Source organism: Chiroxiphia lanceolata, chromosome 3, assembly GCF_009829145.1.
Source record: "Chiroxiphia lanceolata isolate bChiLan1 chromosome 3, bChiLan1.pri, whole genome shotgun sequence".
Taxonomy (NCBI): domain Eukaryota; kingdom Metazoa; phylum Chordata; class Aves; order Passeriformes; family Pipridae; genus Chiroxiphia; species Chiroxiphia lanceolata.
Window position 1 is genome coordinate 62193763 of NC_045639.1, and position 21900 is coordinate 62215662.

Sequence of the window (21900 nt, forward strand, 5' to 3'; positions counted from 1 at the left end):
AGCAAATGGGCCCCTGCACACAGGCCCGTCATTTTCTGTTTCATTAGTAGTACTCCAACAGCAGTACACATCAAACACCTCTGTAGATCTACAGTTGCTCTTCTGAGAGATCAATATTGTCCTTTGTGCATGTGGGGAAAGTTTGATTTTTCTGGTAAGAAGTGAAGGATGGTAGTAGAAAGATTCCTTACTCTGGGAAGTCATACTTAAGTCATACATTTGACAGTTCCTCAATTTCTCATCTTCACAGGAGCACAACAATTTTGGGGTACTACATTATACAGGCAATACACAATGCAAGATCCAATTTAACTGCTTCATTGTAGTTATGAAATTCTCACATACAGCCTAGAAAATGAGGCTGAAAGGCTATAAAAATAAACATAAGCAAATCAGGGTCATACTTTAGCACTCAGATTCCCAATGGCTCTCAAACCATTCTGCTGTGAGAGACAATGTCACCACAGCAGTTACTGAAGAAGCCACTTATTCTTGCTGAAAGAGGGATATTCTGGGCTCAATAAAAATTTTCACGTCTCTTTTTGTGGGTTTTAATGCTAGTGAAGCCTTCAGCACTGGAGTTTTTGGTATTTCAAGCTACTAAAAGCATGGTAAACAAAAAGAAAGCTGAAATTTTGTTTTAATGCAGTGAGGCATCTTTAAAATTATTGATCAATAGAAAGCTCATGCAAATGAAAAGTGGGTAAAAATGCTTTAGCTTTTTTTTCCCTCAAAAAATTGAACTCAATCATCTCTAAGAGAAGGGACTTAACTTCCCTGAGTTAGCCTGCTTTTCATATCTCATTCCAGAATTAGATCTGAAGGATGGGAGTAGAAGAGATGCTGATGAATATTATCATTACTTTAGAAAACTGTGTCTGAAAGTCATAAGGTACATGGCCAGTATCAAACAGAAGATGGGAGTGCACTGCTTGGCTCTGTGCCTGAGCATTGGCAGCCCCAGCTGAGCAGAGAGAGCCTTCCTTTCCAGTAACTACACCATTTCCTCTTGAAAGAGAAGCTTCATTATAAAAGTAGGATGATCTACCTTGCTGCATTAAGTGATTTTTATTTTGCTTAAATTGTTTTTCTGTCATACAAAAATGTTTTACACACAAAGATAGCAAAGACAACTACTGTTTTAATAAAGTCCATTCCTAGTACAATTCCTGACCATGTTTCATAGCAGTTCTCAGGTTATATGAAGTATTTCAAGTGAACTGACCATATTTTTTTCTAGTAATGGCAGAAATAAACAGTGATTTGAAAATATATATTTTCTTTATAGCAATTTATTTAGTAAAGCTTCTAAATTAAATCTGTCAGTACTCAAATCACAGAGCAATCCTGTGCCAGTTTGCAACAATGAGCAAAACAGGCAAGGAATCCTAATGTTTGGGTATGGTCATTTTGATGACAATGTAAGATTTGCTATTGACCTCAGTGGAGCTAAAATTTAGCCACAGAAGATTTTAGGGAATATCCCTGTAATATGAGGATTTGTTGCTTCCTCCATATGCCTCTTCTACTGTTATAAGACAAGTTGGAGCATGAGAAAAGAGGGTGAGTTTGGAAAGAGTGTATCACAGCTCTTTTGAGCAAGTATAGGTTTACAACAGGGTAAGTTTGTGTGCTTTCCTTGGACTTCCTCCCTCAATAATGAATGAAACCTGTGGGGTATCCTCTCCTGTATGTATTTCATTAATAACTGTTTAGTTAGGCCAAACAGAAACTTTTGGATTTATTGCTGACTGCTGGGATATGTACCAAGTTAACCCCACATTCAGGCTCAGAGGAGAGGGAGAAAGACTCACTCTGCAGCACCCTTTTCAGCCCAAAGAAATTATCTTAAGCTTAAGGATCAATTTTACTGCAATAATGATCTCTTGCACCTCGTGTCAAAAAAAGATTATCCCAGATCTGTCCTGCAATGTTCTGATTCTCCATGGGCAGCAGTATGAGCTGTCCAGGGTTTACATTTTGCTATGGCAATGTGACCCAAAGCCTTGTTGCAGGACTCCGATGTCAGCGGCCCTGTCCATACTGCACAAAGCTTGATTGTTATGTTGTTTGTTATAGAATTACACCAGGGTAGATGTGCTGTGCTGAATAACATTACTCCATTGGGACTCCAAACAAGATCAGGCTATCAGCATTTTGTCACTGCCGTGCTTTCTGTGAGACGCAAAGAATGCAGGAGGTGATTAGGGAGGAGGAGCCCAGCATCTCCCCTAAGCTTGCCCTGCAGGAATGAGGTCTCTCCTATTTCCATTCCCTGACACTCTGGCACTACCATAAGGGCTACAGAGGTAACAAACCAATGCTGATTTCCCAGGTGCCTCCTTGGAAATACTCCTTCCTTACCTCCACCTCCTCCCCCTCCCCTTCACCAGCTCCATGGCATTGAAGAAGGGCTGCTTGATGGGGTGACGTTCAGGTAAAGTCACCATAGAAACAGAGGCTCTGGCCTCATTCACACAGCAAGCTGCTCTCCCACAGCCCGGAGAGAGCACAGAAGCTCTTGTAGGTATAGTCAGAGCTGATCAACACTGTCTGTCATTTAAAGCCCTGTAAAACAACACCAGCATATGCAAGGGATGAGATCTGGGGCAAATAATTTTCTCATTTGTTCATTAAATATGTGGTCCCTGAATCAAAAGCCATGCAATGAAGCTATTAAATATACTTCTCAATACACCTACAGAGCTTCTCCTGTGCACATGTACCAGCTGGAAAACCTAATATCCTGATTCTCTTATTTTGATGTGTGCCAGAGTCCTCTAATTTCTCCGAAAGCACTAAGGTACTATGTAAGAAGCTCAGATAAGATCCAGAATGTAGATAACAGCATAACAGGTTTGATAAAAAGCCCAGCAAGCTGTTGAACAAAGGATCTGTTTCATTGTTGATTTACTAATTTTCAGCTTGCCTAAGTACAGTCATTTTTCCATAACATTTGCAAGTGTAAATTAACAAATAAGATGTCAAATCGTCATATTCAAAATCCATTAAAACATAGAAATGAAAAAACTTATTTTCAGAATTTCTTACATTGAGGTCTCACAGGCATTTAGGAGAAAAAAGAACAGAGATAAATCTGATAATATTTTCAGAAGTTCCTAGTCCAAGAGTTATCTCTGAAAATCACATTAAGCTCACAAATGATCTGTACAAAAATCTACTGATCCTGAAGTGCAAGTAATAGAGAATAATTACCAGAGAGAGTAAAGAAAAAACAAAAAGAGAGATTATCCATAAAAAGAGGACAACAAGGCAGAGAGTAATTCAGGAGGCATCACAGGTGGAAAGGTAACTAATTGTCTAACATCAGCTAACAAAATACTGTTTATTCACCTGTTTCCTCATTCTGTCCCTGCCTTTCCTAAGTTTCTTAGCTGTCAAAGGGAACTGGGCATTCAAGCACCTTTAAAGTTGTGCAGCTTTGTTTTACACTTGCCTGACTAATGCAATGGCCAGCTGCTGGGCTGTAAAAGTTTAATGAAGAAAAACCACCAACTGTGGAGACCCCTGGAAAGTACTGTGCTTTGTTAGTCACCAGATGTACAGTACTGGGATGGCCCTGCTTCTCCCATACTCTCTTTTTAGGCACAGAGGAAGGAGTCTGTAACCCCTCTAGGATGCTAGAACCTCTGTTTCCACTTACTTTAAGCTGTGGTGGAGCACCATAGGGTAATAAGCTCTGCAGCCTGCTTGAGAAAGACACAACGAGGACTTTAAAGACTAATGTGAGCAATAAAACATTCATATTGATCAGGAGCCACTGCTCAGTGTGACACACAGGTTGTGGCACAGCCTCCTGTCAGGAGGAAGCAGACAGACCACAGGGTACAGCCTGCTCATGACTAATTTCTTTTAAGACCATCCATTCACCTGCTATTACTGTGCTTTATATTTGAAATCTGTTCCTGGAGAAGACTGTTTGAACATATTGGTACTGTGTTAGTGTCCAAACAGGAGTATTGTTTTTGTTTAGCAGCCAGTGAGCATGTTATACAAAATGCAATGACACAGGGTACAAGACTGATTAATCTAGAGAAATTCCGTATTTTGGCTTTCATTCCCACGGTCTTAGCTATAAAATTTTCTCTCCCATTAGCCTCATTAAGTAATCAGTGAGCTTTAGATACTAATGCAATATAGAGACTATGCGGATATATGTATCCATGATAGGATTTATGCAAGTTTGGTATAATCTTATACTCTGAATGTGTGAAAGTAGAGTAGCAGCAAACACAGTTAGACTTTTTCAGTGTCTTAAGTTCCAAATTAATGCAGTTTTTTTTTTTGATCATGCACTTGCCTATTTCAGGGCATGTTCAGTTCTGACACTATCTCTGAACCATAGGTACAATTGATTGCTGAAGGAATAAATATCAGGACTTCAAAACTTCCTGAAGCCTTCAGAAAGGCTGAATGAAATGTATGATATAAAAAATAGAACCAATCCTTTATTTTATAAGAACTTAGTTGTTATAAGCAAGACCCAATTTCACCTAGTTTTATTCTCCATTGACGGAGCCAAAGATTTCTCTAATTTTCATTACAATTTCAATTTTTGTGCCTTCTCACAAGCCTGTGAGGCTGAGAAACCAGTCAGGTGTTTGAATGCAAGGGTTAAACCAAGACAGGTATGACACAGTGCATGCCATACAGATTTCCTGAACCAGGATATAGGAGATCCCTCACAGATATGAAGGCTGAAGCTGTTTCCTTTACATAGCAGTGAAAAGCAGCATGACCTACTTCTCCCATTGGGATGAATTGCCAGGAAGGATGCAGATGGTATTTCTGTACCTTTGATGGGGCATCCTGTCCCCTTGGTAGGGTCTGTGGATGAACAGAAGGTGCAGCCTCGGTGTGCCATGCTGTAGCTGTCTCTGGTTGAGAAGCAACCGCCAAAGAGGAGGAGGAGGAAAAAGGAGGGAGACATGACAGTCAGACCACCATGATTTTATATAATGATCTGGTTAAATGTGCATGCCAAACTGCCTCTTTTAACAAATTATTTGGTGCTGTTATTTCTATTCTACTAAGTTGTATGAACTTAAAATATTTGGGTTTTAGCTTTGCTTTTTCACCCAAATATTATTCCTATCTAACATAAAGGTTTCTTCTTTTTGAAATATGATGATTTGGTGCTGTACAATTCTGCTATGCAGTTGTGATAGGCTGACCTTGACTGGATGCCAGGTGCCCACCCAACTGCTCTATCACTCCCATTTCCAGCTGGACAGGGTAGAGAGTAAGGTGGAAAAACCACTTGTGGGTTGGGATAAGGCACTTTATTTAAAGCAAAAAGTAAAGTGGAAGCTTGTCCGTGCAAAAAGCGAAGCAAAAGATAGCAGGGTTTATTCTCTACTTCCCATCAGCAGCAATGGTTGGCCACTCCCGAGAAGCAGGGCTTTGGTACACGTTCCTCAGCAGGCAGCCATTGGAGACAATGAATGCCTGCCTTCTTGCTCCTTGCCTTAGCTTTTATATCTGAGCTGACATTACATGGTCTGGAATATCCCTTTGGTTAGTTTGGGTCATCTGGCCTACTTGAGTCCCCTCCCAGGATCTTGCCCTCAACTAAGGAAAGAATGTTACAGTGCTGATGCTGTGTTCAGCAGTAGCCAAAACACCAGTGTGTTATCAACACCCTTCTAGCTACCAGTGCAAAGCACAGCACTGTGAGGGCTACTGTGGGAAAATGAACTTCAGCTTAGCCAAACGCAATACAGTAGTACATCTGGAAAGCTTTTCCATTTCCAAGTAAATAAGAAAAAAGAACACTCCTAAAGTATTCATTGTTTATTTCTAAATTACTGCTTGGCACACTTAGTCAACATATTAGAACCTGGTGAGTTAAAAGTCCCAAACTTTCCTTTTTTTTTTTTTTTTAATGGACAGAGAAAATGGGCTCCGGTCTGGTGTATAATTAGTCGTGTCCGGCACATCTTCTTGGGCAGGCAGATAAACTGCAGCCTCTGCCAGCTGGGGCAGTGCCAGTACCATGAACTAGCACAGCATGCTCCAGAAGCTTCTCTTTCTGCCCCAGCATAAATCAGCATATTCCCAAGAGGGCAGAGGAGGTGAGTAAGCAAGTGGTAAAAGCACAGCAATTGTGAGCCACACAGGCATTCTCCTGGAAAAACATCCTCTCCAACCTGCATCTGAAATCTGTTATTAAAGTGTTCTCTACCGAAAGCCAGGAGGTCATGCTTCGGTCATACCTTTAGGGTGTTATGTAAAGGGATTCTCTTCTTAACTTAGGAAAAGAGACCTATATGACAAACTGAAACTCTGCTTGGAAGAGAAATTCTTCCTCTCCTTTCTCTTCCTCTACTTCTAAGTCTGGTGTTCCTTCATCTCTTGCACAACTGCATACAACTAAATGCAGTTGTAGACCGAACAAAAAAATATGACTCTACACAAGTATGCGATAATGGGGATTAGAAAACAAGGTATTCTTAGCTTTAAATCAAGTCAAAATGCTTTTAGATACTGAAGACAAAAAAGTAATGAAAAAGTCATAGGTATGCTCTATCAGGGTGGAGCAGGTTGCCAGTGCTCTGCATGACAAGAAATCTATGGAGAAGGAATGAAAAAGAAATGAAGAAAATAAAAGAAGGTGGAAAAGAGAGAGGAGCAAAGCTAGAGGGTGATGCTAACAGGATAAGAATTCTCATACAAAGCCAGATCAAGGACTTTTTAGCTTACTGATAGGAATCTGACCGTGGTCAATAGTGGATGCTAGAAGAGAACACAAAAACACATACTAATATCTCTCCCAGACAATCTCCCGGATCAAAGAAATAGTCAGTGGAGAGGTGTTTCTTGAACACGTTTGCCCTTTGTTATGTCCAACTGATTTTTCTTCAGTCATTTTTTAAACCCACATAGACCCTTATATTCACAACACCGTGTGTCAGGGAGTTGAACAGCTTAACCACAAGGACTGTTTTCTAGTTTTTTGGAATCCATCACCTGCTTGTTTCTTTCATTCACATTTGCGTCTTTGCACTACTTGTGTAGGAAGAGACTGTGAGTGACAGTGAACCTTTTACCACTGTATACCTTCCTTACAGGTAGGGACCTACATCATATTTCTCCTCTGTCACCCCATTTCCACTCTGAAGACTCCTACCATACCTAGCCATTCCTCAAGCACACACACTTCACACCCTGGCCACTCTTCTCTGTACCTAACTCTCTTCCATCATGCCTGGTTTGAGATGGGGGACTAAAACTGCTCTTGGTAATCAAAATCTCTCTACCATGGAATTATACTGGACCAATAATTATATTTTCTGATTTCCTCTCTACTTCTCTCTAATTCTAATATTTTATTTGCATTGTTTTGTCTGACACTTGAGCCAGTGTATTTATACAACTGTTTAGCATCATGGCAGTGCTTCACTTCTGAATGACAATAGTCAGCTGAGAGCATCCTGTTTTCTATGTGAAATTAAGATCTTTCTTTCTGTGCATTATTTCAATTCACAGGTTTTAGAGACTCTACAACAAAATTTGTTCATAAAGGGAATTTTTACTATATTAACTTTTATGTATAGATCTCTTCATACTGTACTTATTCAAGGGTAGATATAATTATTGTATCTTTTATATCATGACCTGCTAGTGACGTAAAACGCCCACAGAGATCTAGCAGAGAATTTCCTAATGGAAATACAGCTTATATTAGAAAAAGAGTGCTTTAGCTTGTGTAGATTATACTCATTTCCCCCAGAAGAGTAAATTGTATGAGTAGAGTATTTTTGTGCCCATGTCAATTTTTATAATTGCGTCAGCACTGAAGTTTAGTCAGAATGGAAATTTTGAGAATAAAATCAACAGTCCCAAATGACATTGAGAGATGGGCAATTTTTTCTTCCATAAGATTGATCTTTGCCATCAGACATATGGCCTGAAAATGTGGGTGAAGATAATCTGATGACCTGATTTTCATTTGGACACTACTATGAGAAAATAAGAATCTGTATCTTTGCAAAATAATGATAAAACCTATTGTAGGTGGTATGTCATCACATCCCGTATTTTTTTTCTGTGGAAAGTTCATCCAGAGATCGCACCCACCAAGTGAGCAGAAAGGATGCTAATTGCTGTCCAGTGCTTAAATAGACTGTTGTGTTTGTCCTTCTGAAAGATACTGTGTAGACAAACTGTTATGTTTTTGTCACCTGATCGCTTCTATTCCGTATATTCACCGAGACCAGGAGCCTAGATGTTCTAGCAGAATCTATGCAGTGCTTTCACAGGGAAGTTTTTCAACTTCAACTCCAGAAATATTTTTTATTTTCATCCCTCATGCTTTCAACCAGTTATTCTGTTTAATTGGTACGATTGCAGTTGTTATTTATGAGTTTCAAAGGCTTAAAAAATCATTAAATATTATGAATTCAAAAAGTAGCTTTTCATCATCCTAGTGATTTTCTTCTTCAGCATAAATGTTCCATTTCCTATTTTCTGATTGCCCTCAACTCATCACATCTATATATATATATCCCGTTCACGCAGTCCCTGGGCTCAAGGTTGAAGGACATGCACCTGCATGGGGGAATACCTTTCTGCATGCCAGGATATGCTGTTTTAGATGCGCTGAGTCCTGCTTGGCGTATCAGAAGAGGTGGAGAGAACTGTGGGGGAGGGGAAGCTGGAAAGGGGGCAGCTGGTCTCCCCTGAGCTTGCCCTTCCCCGAGCTTGCCCTCCCCCAAGGACGCACAAGAACATCAGAGATAAGCATATATGTACATACAATAAATAAACCCATGCATATATACGTATATTTTATACATGTATTTGTGCGTGTGTATGCACACACATTTATGTATATACATATGTACGGTGTACATTTAGTTTGCATATAGACGTATGCATGTACGTATATGCTGGTATACCTATGGGCACGAAATCCTCGGTTAATTATCCTTCGGGAGGAGTTTCCAGCCCGGAAACCCAGTCTCCTCCCGGCTGGAGCGAAGTGCCCTCCGCCTCTCCCGCCTCGAACGCGCTGCCGAGGCTGAAGCAGAGCCCAGGAGCTCCCCCGGACCTGCCAGCTGCTGCAGGAGGAGTGAGAAGGACCCCACCTCGAGTACTGCTCCCCCCGAGACTATTCTTGCCCGATGTTCACACAGATACGCAGACACAGGTGGGTCCGGGACACTCCCACGCACAGCCATCAGATGGCAAGGGACCCTCCTCGGAGGGCAGGGAGGGAAGGGGAAGGAAAGCAAGCCTTTTCTCTGCTTCTCTTTGTTTGTAATTGGGAAAGACTTCAATCGTAAAATCTTAAGAGCCCTCTGAGGTGCTTCAGAGCAAAGGTAAAATCACCTCATGACAGAACAGAAAGGTAAAACAGATGACCACCTCTGGGATTTGCCCGCGACACGAGTAAAGTGTCAGTGACCCGTTAGTTCCCTGTGTTCAGGCGGATAAATAACCCCGGGGAATGATCTCCACCAACTCTGAGAGGGGGCTGCCTTTGTCTCTACCCCTCCCGGTGGAAGCGGGCTCTTGCCGAAGGGGCGCAGAAGAGGGCGGCGAACAAAGGAAAGAAAGCTCTGTCACCATCCTGCTGTCGGTACAGAAGACGCCCGGCATCCCTGCCCGGCCCGAGCAGGCTCCCCTGAAGGGGACACTAAATAATTGATCAGAATCGATTGCCTGCATGCATTGGAAAGGGAAAGAGGGCGCATCCCTTGCGTGCAACCAGCTCCTTCCCCCATTTGCGCTGTAATCCTATTCCACCATGTGCGGATAGATGAGGGGACGTTAACTCAGCCTTCAGGCCTGGGCGGGGTTCTCGCCGTTTAATCTCTTCCTTTCTCTTCTCTTCGCTGCTTTCCTCCCTGCTCCCCCCCCCCCCCCCCCTTTCCGTCTCCCAGGCCCAGTGAGGTCAGCTCATTTTCCTGAGAGGCTCTGGCAGCGGCGTGTACCTCGTGTGCGGTGCCCAGCTCTCCGTGCATGCATTTCGCCAGCCGGGCAGCAAACGAAGTGGTGGTGAGTAACGCGGATTCTTTAGATCTAAGCCTTTTTTTCTCCCTCTTCCCCCCCCCCCCCACCCCCCCCCCCCCACTCCAAAAAGGGAATGTTACTCGGGATCCAGATGCAACAAACCCGCCAGGTATGACGGGGGACCCTCGAAAATCCCCCCGCGCCTCTAAACCGGGACAAAAGGCAGAAGCGCTCCCAAAGCTCAAGCCGCGTTTGCGAATTCTCGGAGAGGGAGAGGCGGGCCCCCGGCCGGGCGAAAGGGCCGGAGCCGGGAGGGTTACCCTGCCCGAAGCCCCGGGCAGAAAAGAGCCCCGCACCGGCGCGTAGAGCCACCGGACTGCTCCCTTTTGTTGCTGCCATTTATTTACCCGTTTTTTCGCCTGGACAAGAAAACCTGCGGAGACGGCGCGGCCCGGCGCCACGTGGGTTTGCCGCTGGGGAGAAGGTTGTGCCGCGGAGTTTTGTGAGGACGGAGATTTCGGACTTGAGCTCAAACGGGCTTTCGTTGTGCCAGTTAAAAAAAAAATGTATATGTTTATATCTATCTAAAATCAGCCAACTTAACCGTAGGCGGTAGCCGATCCTGGAATTCGGGGCATGGAGGGTGCTGGCTGTGTTCTGGCAGGTCGCGGCTGATGACTTAGTTGCAGTGAAAGTTCCCGAAAAGATTCAGATATAGCATAGGGTTCCCGATTATTAATTTTAATTTAATTCTATACATTTCATACCTATATAGCTCTAAACAACTGTAGTGTGGGAATTCCGTTTGTGTTGGTTAAATAGAAATGCAAAGCAAATCTTTTATAAAGTGTTGTGATACAAGTTTTGGTAGGTAGGTCTACAATCCCATGCGCCTTTTTTACTAATTAATGCCTGGGAGGTTTCTGCCTAATTGTGTCATTTTGAGAATTATTTTCCAGATATATATCGGGTTGATAATGACAGTGCATTTGAGAGGAAATGCTGTGCTCCTGCCAGTGAGAGCAGAGCAAACAGAGCCTCATTGTCTAGTATATTCCAGGGAGTAAACCAATTGTCAGGGTACGGTATAGTGTCTACATTGACTTTGCCCAGTTGTGCTTCTTTCTTTATTCCCTGTTTTAGCAGGGAACGTTTAAGCCATGTTCTGGGAGGGAAGTGGTTGGCTGTGTTAGGAATGCTGTCATTTCTGCTGTTGCCCACGTTGTCCCTTTAAGGACAGTTGAATAAAGGCTGTGTGAAAGCAGTTTACGGATCATAGCCATTTTTTAAAGAATATATTGAGCGACATTAACAGCATGATACGGCTTTTAACAGCCCTTTTTCATAATATGTTGCAGCCACGAAAACTCTGGTTGTTTCACTGTATGGGAAAATTGCCAAGTGAGCACCCTTCAGAGAATACCACATAACATTTTGTTCTGGATAAAGCTGTATTCCTTGCTTTGGTTTGAAAATCTGCTGAGCGATTATACCTCAGTCCTATATAACCTACTGATCTGCATAACCAATAATAAACATGAAACAGTGCATCTGGGTAACAAACTGGGACAAATTTGTGTTTAGAAGCTGATTGAAGAACCACTTTCCTTTATGACCCTCGATTGCCAAGTCACCTTGCCCTGGAAGAATCCTTGTCAATGCTGAAGGAAAATCTGTACTTGCTTCCATGTGTGCAGCCCTTTGTAGAGCAGCGTTTCCCCACTTGGCTATGACAGACACCTGGAAGAGGCCTTTGACCAGGCAGACAGGTGCATTAGCAACCCAGGCTTCGTGTTGAGGACGAGGGAGAGAGAAGTTTGTGTGTGCAAGGAAATTCATCCTTAATGTGGTGGCCCTTCGGGGGAAGGTTCGGCATGGGGGTTGGGGAAACGCCCCGAGGTGCAGGCGGAGTGGGAACAGGTCTCAGCCTCAGCTGAGCCCTGCGCACCCCTTCCGAGAGCCGCTCCCATTGGCGCTGGGCTGCAGCCTCGGCTGGCGCGTCCCCGGCCGCCGCTCCGCCCGCAGGTGGGCTCGGGGCAGGGCTGGGGGGTGGCAGGGACCGGGCTCGCTGGCCGCTGCCGTTGCCAGGAAGCCCATCTCCTTGTCCTCCCCGTCCCCACCCCGACCGCCTTCTCCGGTTCTCCTCCCCCAGCTGTCGGGGCGGCGGCGGAGGAGGAGGCGGAGGACAGCACGGATGATGGACGCGTCCCCGAGATAGCCGCCGCCATGAGCCAGCCGCCTGCAGGGGGCGCCGCCGCCGAGCCGCGCCTGCATCCCGAGGGCAGCAGCGGCAGGAAGCAGCCGCGAGCATCCTCGCCGGCCCGGGCCCGCGACACCGCCCCGCGCCCGCCGCCGGCCGCCGCCGCCTCCCGCGCCCCGCCCGCCGCCGCCGCCGCCGCCAAAGCCGCCTCGGCGCGGCCGCTACAGGGCCAGGCCCCCCGAGCCGCCCGCGGTCGTGCCGCCGACAGACCGCCGCGGGGAGCTGTCCAGCCCGGCGCCGGTGCTGAACCCCCTCCCGCCGCCGCCGCCGCCGCCGCCGGGAGAGGAGCCGCCGCCGAGGAGCCGCTGCCGCCGCCCGGCGCCGCCGAGGAGGCGCCCCCTGCAGGGGCCGGCGGGGGCGAGCGGGAGGGGGCGGCGGCGCCGCCGCCCAAGCAGTGGCGGGGGAAAGCGGGGCGGTCCCCGCTGAAGGGCGCGGGGGAGGCGGCCCCGGCGCCTCCATCTTCCTCGGGTGCGGGGAAGGGCCGCGGTGCGGCGGCGGGCGGCGGCGGGTACTGGAAGGAGGGATGCCTGCAAAGTGAGCTCATCCAGTTCCACCTCAGGAAAGGGCTGGCGGCGGCCGCCCAGATGCAAACCAAGGTCAGCAATCACAGCGGCAGCAGCGGCAGTGCTTCCTCCGCCGCCTCCGCGGCCGCCGCCCCAGCCGAGCCTCCCCCGGCCGCCTCCGCCTCCTCGCCCGCTGCCATGGCGGCGGCCGGGGCGGAGGGGCTGCGACAGGGCGAGGCGGGAGGCGACGGCAGGAGCGGCGGCCCCGAAGGCGCCCTGAGCCCGCAGCTACAGGAGGAGATGCAGGAAGAGATGGAGAAGCTGCGGGAGGAGAACGAGAGCCTCAAGGTGAGTGGCCGGGGCGGTGGCGGGGGTGGGGGAGAACCGGGGCCGGGCGGGGGTCAGGCCACCTCCCCACGCCCGCGCCGGGAGGGACTTTCCCGGCCGCCTTCTCCCCCGGCAGGAACGGTGGAGGCAGCGTTAAGATGGCTCTGTTTTGGGGGATGTGGGCACTGTCGCTTCCCTGCGTCGTTGCGGTGCTTTTAATGAGCTGGGTTGTATTTACCTGCGGTCCCTGCGGGGCGGAGCTCTGTTTTGGCTTCCTTCCCCTGTACGTGCTGACATTTGTGCTTTTGACCCACCTGTTGCGTCCCCATCCCTTTCTCGCCCTGGTACCAGAATGAGATAGATGAGCTGAGAACAGAGATGGACGAGATGAGGGACAGTTTCTTTGAGGAGGATGCTTGTCAGCTTCAAGAAATGCGCCACGAACTGGAGCGAGCCAACAAGAACTGCCGGATCCTTCAGTACCGGCTGCGCAAGGCTGAGCGCAAGAGGCTTCGCTATGCCCAGACTGGCGAGATTGACAACGAGCTCATACGCAGCATGGAGCAGGACCTCAAGGTACAGACATGAGCAGGTGTCGAAGGGAGGGAGCGCCTCAGATGGAGACACAACCGTGTTCTCAGTCCTCATGAGTCAGGCATTTCCATCCATTTCACTGTGCACCCAGTGCGCCTCATAGAATAGCAATGGCCGAGCTATCCTTGGTAATAGAAGGCCTTCCAGTATGGAGATAGGCTATTTTCAGCTTCAGTCCAACCATTTTTTGTAAAGATAATGTGCAAGAAATTGTTCTAATGCAATTTAGGAACTAAAAGTTTTGGACCCTTTATGCTGAACGGAAAACATACCCTTCCACTGCGAAATGAAACCAACCTCACTGAATAGCTACATTGACTTTGAGGGGATTTTATTACTCTTTAGTAAAAGATTTCAAGGGATGAGCAGATTGAATACTTGCAGAGTCATAACATGAAACCCTGATGCTGTTGCTGTCAGTAAAAAACTGCTGTTACATTCAGCAAATCCAGGATTTTCCAATCCACCTGAAACCTCAGACAAAACCCATCAGATTTCAATGTGTAATCAACTGCATTTCATCCATAAAATCTGAATGAACCACAACCCATTGTTGAGGAGAAGTTTCAGTCCTCATTTAAAGATTGTCATTGGTAAAATAGCCATCATCTGCAGTCTAAATTGGTCCAATTACAGGGGAAAAAAAAGCTTTCTTGAGGTAGTTGCAAGTTTAATTTCTGCTTCCATCTACTAGACTTTGAAAGGCTCCTGCTAAACCAGGACTTGTAAATTTTTTCAGTTGACTGGTCTCCCACCTTTTCTCATGGAAGTGTAGACCTCTGTATAGCAAATACGAGCTTACTGGGTGCACTTCTGCCCAGGATTCTAGTTACCTGTGGTGCATTGGATTCTGTGAACTGCAGTTGATAATGCAAATTTAATACATGATTTGGAGTAAGGTGAATTTTAAACTTCTTTCTAATTGGTATAGCGAATTGAGAGTATTTTATTCCCAGGCCTGGTTTGGATCATCTTTTCTGAAAGTTTTCCATCTTGTCATCATTCTTATTAAAATTTCTATTTGATATTCCTTTTCTGTGCATAATCAAACCCCATGTTTTCTGTTGTGGCTGTGACAGTTCTATAAATACGACTGCCCACATGACTCTTTAACAAAATAGTGTTCCTGGCCAGAAGCGAAAACATCCCTTTGTCACAGGGATTTCTGTTCGAAACAAGGGATGTTTTGCACATTCAGAAAGATGCTTAGGTGCTTAGTTGAGATATGCACCTTTGCAGGCAGAATTTGAATGTGAGCCTTCATGTTCCAAGTGAATATTGTGATTCCAGCTTATAGAGTTGGCTTCTTTGTTGTCTCAATGTTACTTTGTATTAGCAAGTCATACACATGCAGGCGAGCCAGGGAAGTGGTGAGAATACCTCTGCTGAGGTTCTTGCCTGCTAATATAGGAGATAGCAGCTAAGGCCTTAGGTTGAGCTGGATAAAGGGCTCACTTTAATTAGCATTTTTCCCATGTTTTTATATAACTATATGACTGACTCTTTGGGAAGGAATAGTGTTTTTGCAGAGTGTTCCCAAGGATCCTGAATGTGTTCTGCTTTGGAGTAGGGATGAATGCCAGATTGCTGCCTAATAGAATTCTAGGTGCTGGCTAACCATAATAATTCATGTGCAGGTGTCTGTAGTGTTCCCAAATCCTCTTCTGAAGAATGACTATCCAAAATAACATTCTTCATTTTGCATGGGCAATATATTAGAGGACTTGATCTTTCATAGATATAGTCTTGCATGTAACTGTATTAAAATGTATCTTGCATAAGTGAGTCCCATTTCCCATGTAGCCTAGGATGCTCTGTAGGATTTCCCTGCATTAATAGCTACTCTGTCACATTTTGTGTCAAAACATTTGCTCCCAGTAATGATATTTTAATTCGGTTTTATTTACCTATCCAGGCTGTATCTATGGGTTGAAGACAGATTCTGATAGGATGCTGTTTAAAATATCCCCCATGATTTTCCATTTACTTTGATTGGACAACCAAATGAGCAGTTTAACACTAAGTGTAGGAAAAGACATCAATCTAAAGCCCTGTGGTGTGATTCTCAACTCATTCTGTAGTCTCTTTGGAGTATGGGTATAATTTAAGTTCCCCTCCACTCACACTCTCTGTTGGGCATTATGTGTCTTGAGTGCATGTGCAGTGGGGGAGGTTGGTGTTGTATCTGTAATTCACACACACTGGGTTTCTTGTCAGAGGAGGCTGAGTCACTAACTGCTACTGTTTTCTGGTTGGATTCTTCTAGGTTGATTCTTCTAGACTGCTTGCTTACAATTATTATTTTTCTTTAGTGTTTTAGTATGTCAAAGAAGTCTCTGACATACTAACATAAAGATCATTCTAGTCAAAGCCATGAAGGATAGCTCACTGAGCTCCCCTAGCTAATGCTAAGTAGGATTAATTATGCTTTCCCATGTTCTAAAAAAAGCAGAAAATTAGGCTTTTCAAATCATGTGTCTATGTGTTTAAATCACCACCATAACAGTGATTAGTGTATATTTAAATATTTTTGGTGTGTGATTATAGTTTCTAGTGGTTCCACAAAATGCAGTGCAAGTGCCTTGGAGGGCAAGATTCTCATTACTTTCTATGAAGAAGAGGAGTCAGATCTTGTCATATGCTTTTTAACTCTATTCCTGTGAAAATGCATTAAAAAAACCCCCAACAACCAAAAAACCTTATTGTTCATTTTCACTGAAAATATTGGACATCATTTGGGTGAACACAAGGTCAGTAAAAATATTGTTTGTTCTTATTTTAATCCTAAAATGAATTAATTGTAGTGAATATTTAGATTAATTGTCCATGATGGAGAGAGAAACTAGCAGAGTAGAAATAAACACGTATCCATTTGTGGTCCTATTCAAAGCACAGTTAGGGAAGGCCTGGAGAAGATGGGCCCTGCTTTTTGATGCTGTTGCATGTCAAGTATTTGAAGGGCATATGCTTTGGTGCATTGAAAAACATAAACTAACTGTGGTTCAGAGAAGATAGGTGATGCACTGCCTCCAGGAATATTGCAGGTCCTGTTTAACTGTGGATGTAACAGAACCTCAGAAGGAGTTGAGGTTTAGTGTCTAATGTAATTTCCAGTGAAGTCCATAGGAACAATGTACCATCTTTTGAAAGGAATTGCCTTGAATTTGGAATAATTTAGAATTCTGTCTGTGGATGTCCTTGTCTACATGGTTCCTTACATACCACTTTCATCAAAACGTCCAGAATTAGCCTCTAAATGGTTGCTTAGGCACTAAGCACTGCAGCAGTAATTTATTTTTTAACCTTTCTTTTGATATACCATTTCACTTAGGTTGCAAAAGATGTATCAGTGAGACTTCATCATGAGTTAGAAAATGTGGAAGAAAAACGTACTATAACAGAAGACGAAAATGAAAAATTAAGACAGCAGCTTATAGAAGTTGAAATTGCCAAACAAGCACTACAGAATGAACTGGAAAAAATGAAAGAGGTTAGTGTTGCTATTTACTTCTATAGCAATTATTTGAAGATCTCAAATTTTTATTACTGAACTAACTGTTTTTCTTCTCTTACTTGTGGGGTCAAAAAATATGGCAGGCAAAAGTTGAAAGTTGCAAAGAGTGCTGAAGTACAACGTGGTGATTGGGAAGCTAAATACAAACTAAAATATTCTGTGTTTTCTAGGCAAAACAGAAACCAAGTTGTGGCTTTGTTTTTTCCTCTACAAGGAGGGAAATGTGATGCTGATGGTAACAAGAGTTCGGAGGCTTTGATACATTGTACCTATGTAAAGATTCATGCAGGAAGAGTGCTGAAGTGTGTTAAGAGGCATCTGTATTCCCTACATGTTTTTACAAAGACCGATAGTTTTTCCCTTGCTGATTCCTAGCAGAGCCTAGCAGGCACCGAGACTGGGGATCTATCCACCTCCCCATCTTGTTCAGTCATGCTCTTTGGACTTATCTGGAAGTGAGAGACTCTACCTGGTCTTTCAATCTAAGCATAGTTTTACATTGGATCTAATTAATCTTCAAAATTACTCAATTTGCCATTATATAACTGCAAGATACCGTGCCATTAAGTAAGCAGAAAATTGCATTACAGCAGTAATAGCTAGGCCAACAGAGATAACAAAGCAGGGAGTAAGAGGAGAACCTGTTGATTAAGAATGAATTCTCAGAACAGCTTTTAGCAACAGCTCTCCAGTTCAATGTTTAAAAATCAATGAATGTCACAGATTTTCACTTTTAGGAATATAGGCCAGTAGGAATGCCAGGGTCTTCTTTGATCTTTTATGAAGCAAAAGAGATGTATTTCTGTTGTTAAGAACAACAGGAAATTTTCAGTTGTATGATAAGTTAGGGTATTTTTAGGAACTGCAAGTGCTGCCTTTAAGTGATGTAGTATTAAAAATATTCTTGTTTTCCTTACAGGAACTGAATTTCAAGCATGTTAGTAGATGATTAACAGGTGGTTTGCTCCACCTTCTGCTGCTATCCCAGATAATTGCAGATTTAAAAGGGCATGAAATCTGAGCCTTATTCAGCTTTCCTCTCATTTCCCTGAGACTTTCTTCCTCTGTTTTCACTCTGGTTTCTGCCATCAAAACCAACTTGGTTTCCTGGGCCATTTTCTTTGTGAGAGCATGATCTTTCTGCAATTATCCTTGCAGCTTGTGCTTTAAGATTGGTTTTACTCAGAATTTTTCATTATTCTTGTCCATTCAGACTCTACTTTCTTGTAGATCCTCGTCTTTGGACCCTCCTGCGCTCTACTAGGTTGTACTGCTGTAAGCTTCTTTTGCCTTGCTGCTTCTTACACATCCTCAGATTATAATGAAGTTTAATGCAATTTAATAGCTCATGTTCTTTGATATTAACCAATAAATAGGCTTCTTTATCCGTGTCATCACTAGTCACTTTCTCCTTATCCTGATTCTTCCCTCTGGACCACTGATGGAACTATGGTTCTCTTGCTCTCATACTGTTCTCCAATTCTTTCTCTGGTTTAGGTGTTTACCCTTTCTGTTTTTGCAGTTGGTATCAATGAAAGGATAGTGGAGACTCCAAAAGAGAGAGTGTCATGTTTAAACTAGGGGCTGTGCTACACAATAGTGGTTTTTATGAAGCTGAAACAGATGGATGATTCCCACTGGCACAGAATGGGGGCACTGAGCCAGAATGAAAAAATGAAGTAAGACTTGATACCATAGTAGAGGTGGAGTGGACAAAGAGTCAGAAATATACATCCTTATACTGAACAGAGGAGAACTGCCATGCACAGTCATTATATGGGTCATCATAATTAGGCAGGAGTTTTCATTTATGTACTTCAAAGAGGTTGCTGAGTCCATTTCAGTAGGAGAAGGCTGCTTTTCGGGCTAGGACTTTCAGCACAGCATGGGGAAAGTTGGAGGATAGTTGGTACAAGTCAGAGAGAAGCAAGTTTGAAGCAAAGCTAAATTATTATGCACTTTGCAAACATGTCATGACTTGGGGGACCCATGGAAGCATGCTGGTAAAAAATACTAATTCTTACAGAACTGAAATTTAGAATCTGTGAAGAAGCTATGAAAATGTTAATGTGAAACAACTATGAAAACAACCCAAAACCATGTGAAGTGCATTGGAATTTTTCTGTGACAAATATGTTTTCTTCTTCTGTGGCAATCAAAGGTTTTGTGCATCTTAAATGTCATTGTCAGATAGTCATAATATTAATTTTCTGTTTACTTGTGAGTTATTTCCTCTAATTTCGTGGGTTTACAACCCTTTCTTATTTCAATACAGCCATTATAATCAATGGAACCTCCTATCTAGGGAAGTTCTACTCAGCATAGATAGAAATGAATGGAAGATCTTTTGTCTGGATTGCAATCTTCACTTTTTTGAGGTTATAATTAATGGCAAAGTTAATCTCCAAAGACAATGAACCATTTTTGTTTCACAGCATAGTAACAGTGCTCAGAATATGTAATGACTGATTTCTGTACTTTTATGTCATTAAATGTATCGCAGAAACACAAACATTTCCATTCTTCTTAAAATCTGTTTATGTATGACTGCCATGGGAAATTTGTTCTCCTTTTATAATGAACAGTGTGAGATAGCATAGAATAGTTAAAATAAGACTTAATAGAAAATGCAAGAAGCAGAAGTACAATTTTTTGTTAGGTAGTCTCCAGGGCAGGACCAAAGCCAAAGTTCTCTCTGTGTGGATTCTCAGTCGTTTTTAAAAGCATGGAGACTTGACTGGAAACTTGTATAAAAGATAAATACTAGCAGATGTGTTTGTGTAGACTCAAATCTAGAGTTCTTCAGTGAACATTTGTGTGAATATAGACATGTGAATGCATTTGTCCATTAATATAGAGAGGTAGTTGCTGTTGGCTCTCTTGATTTGGAGCTTTATTTGTATTTATGGTAAATTTCACGACAAATCAGAAATTGTTGTTGATGACAGCAGAAGCTTGCAAGCATCCAGGTTTTGGAAGGTGTTCCAGCAATGCATACATTCTCTATCAGCTACTTTTGCATTCGGTCCCCTAGCCTGCAGCTATTTGATTTAATGTTATTCCTGCATATGTCCACACAGATACACGAGATTTTTAATCTGTGTTGGTTTTTTTTGTAGCAACTGCTGCTGATTTCCTCTTCCTCCTACTGAGAAACCAACAATAGCTAGATGTAATTTTTCAGTTATATAAAAAGAAGTCAACATGTTGTTAATTAATTAATGTTCATTAGTTTGTTGTTAACTCTTTGGCAAAGCCTAGCTAACTCTTGTAAAGCTTTTGGTATCACAGTGCCATATCATATATCATATATCATTCATCTGCTATAGCTATGTAGGAAACTCCCAGTTAGCTGTGCTTTAGGTGGCTTGTTGAGAGACAAATGAAGTAGGGGGAAAATATGACAGATGTACTGAACCTTGGTCTTTACAAATCCTCATTGCAATGCAGACATGTAATTGCAAGAAGCTCAGTGTTTTTCAGAGACATACATCTCTCTGGATAGAGATAGATTGCTCTGCTAGCGCTCCAAGCTCAGTTCTTACAGCCACTTAAGGGTGATGTTGCCAAGCCACCATTTTCTTCTTCTTAGCGTAAGTATTTGGTCAGAGATAGAACTTGTGATAAACATGGCTACATGGCACATGAACCAGAGATGTCTTCTGTCCCTTCAGTTCAGACTGCAGGCAGAGGAGTTTATGCCTCCCTGCATGGGTCTGTGTTTTGCTGGAGTGGTGCCTGTCTTGTCAGTCTGTCTCTTTGTACACTGCATGGAAATGGAAGAATATGGTCTGGGGAACTGGGCATTGGAGCTGGGAGGAAGAACCTGAATTCTGTTCCTGATTTAGATACTAACATGCTGCAGGACCACGGGAAAATAATTACACTTTTCTGCTTATTCTTGCAACCTTTGCCTGCCATTTAAGCACAGATTAGCTCTCTTCACCTCTCTGAGTGTTCAGGCTGCACAGAAATCAGGAGGGTAGCTGGAAATTTCTCCACAAAAACTGCTGTAAAAAACCCCCACAAACAAACCCAAATTCCACCCCTCCCCTTTCCCCCCCCAAAAAACCCCTCAAACAAAACACCAAAACCCCAAAACTGGAAAGCTGTGTAAGAACTAGTAAGGAGTGTTCCTACCCCGGTCCTCTTATCACCAATACCAGCTTGCCCAGCTTGTCTCTGATAAAAATCGAATATCTCTTCTGTCTCACAGCCCTTTCTCTCTCTAAGCCCCTTCTCCTGTCATTTAACCACAACTGCTTATTTCAAGTCTTTCGTCTATAACTTACAAAGCCTCAAATTCTCCAGGTTCTCTCACTCGGTCTTGATCTTGTGTCTGTTTTTTCATTTCTTCTTTTTTTTTTTTTTTCATATGTGTGGTAGTAGTGGCTGTTTTGCTGTCTACTGATTCTTAAGTTCTAGTCTTGTCCTTCTCCCCCACCATTCCCTCCTTCCCTGTATCCTTCCAACTCCTCATGAGTGTCCAATCTCCTCTCCGGATTTCGAGTATATTCCAGTTCATTTAGCCCTTATTCTACTCCAGATATTTTATCCGCATTTCTTAGTTACAACTTCTCTCTGCTGCAAAATTTGTCCTTTTCCCCTGATTCTCCCAACCCCTCATATAAATCTGTCAGCTTCCTTAGTTTGTTCTGTTCCTTTCCTTATTTCCAAGCCTTAGCTCTTCGTTTTTGCGTCTGGAGAGAGAGCTGTGGAGGATC

The 21900-nt window shown here is 43.6% G+C and overlaps 1 protein-coding gene across 9 annotated transcripts in view; it reads left to right on the forward strand.

Annotated features, from left to right (window-relative positions):
• Positions 1 to 9020: 9020 nt before the first annotated feature.
• Positions 9021 to 21900, forward strand: part of SOGA3 (SOGA family member 3) — a 59290-nt gene continuing 46410 nt past the window's right edge. For 5 of the 9 annotated variants that reach the window (XM_032681713.1, XM_032681714.1, XM_032681715.1 and 2 more), the window contains exons 1-5: positions 9022 to 9172; positions 9909 to 10023; positions 12131 to 13089; positions 13420 to 13644; positions 16994 to 17152. In XM_032681713.1, coding sequence (XP_032537604.1) covers positions 12205 to 13089; positions 13420 to 13644; positions 16994 to 17152 — 1269 coding nt within the window. In that variant the 5' untranslated portion in view covers positions 9022 to 9172; positions 9909 to 10023; positions 12131 to 12204. Of the gene's footprint in view, positions 9173 to 9908; positions 10024 to 12130; positions 13090 to 13419; positions 13645 to 16993; positions 17153 to 21900 lie in introns of all 9 variants that reach the window. The other 4 variants (XM_032681709.1, XM_032681711.1, XM_032681710.1 and 1 more) reach the window with 2 other exon arrangements.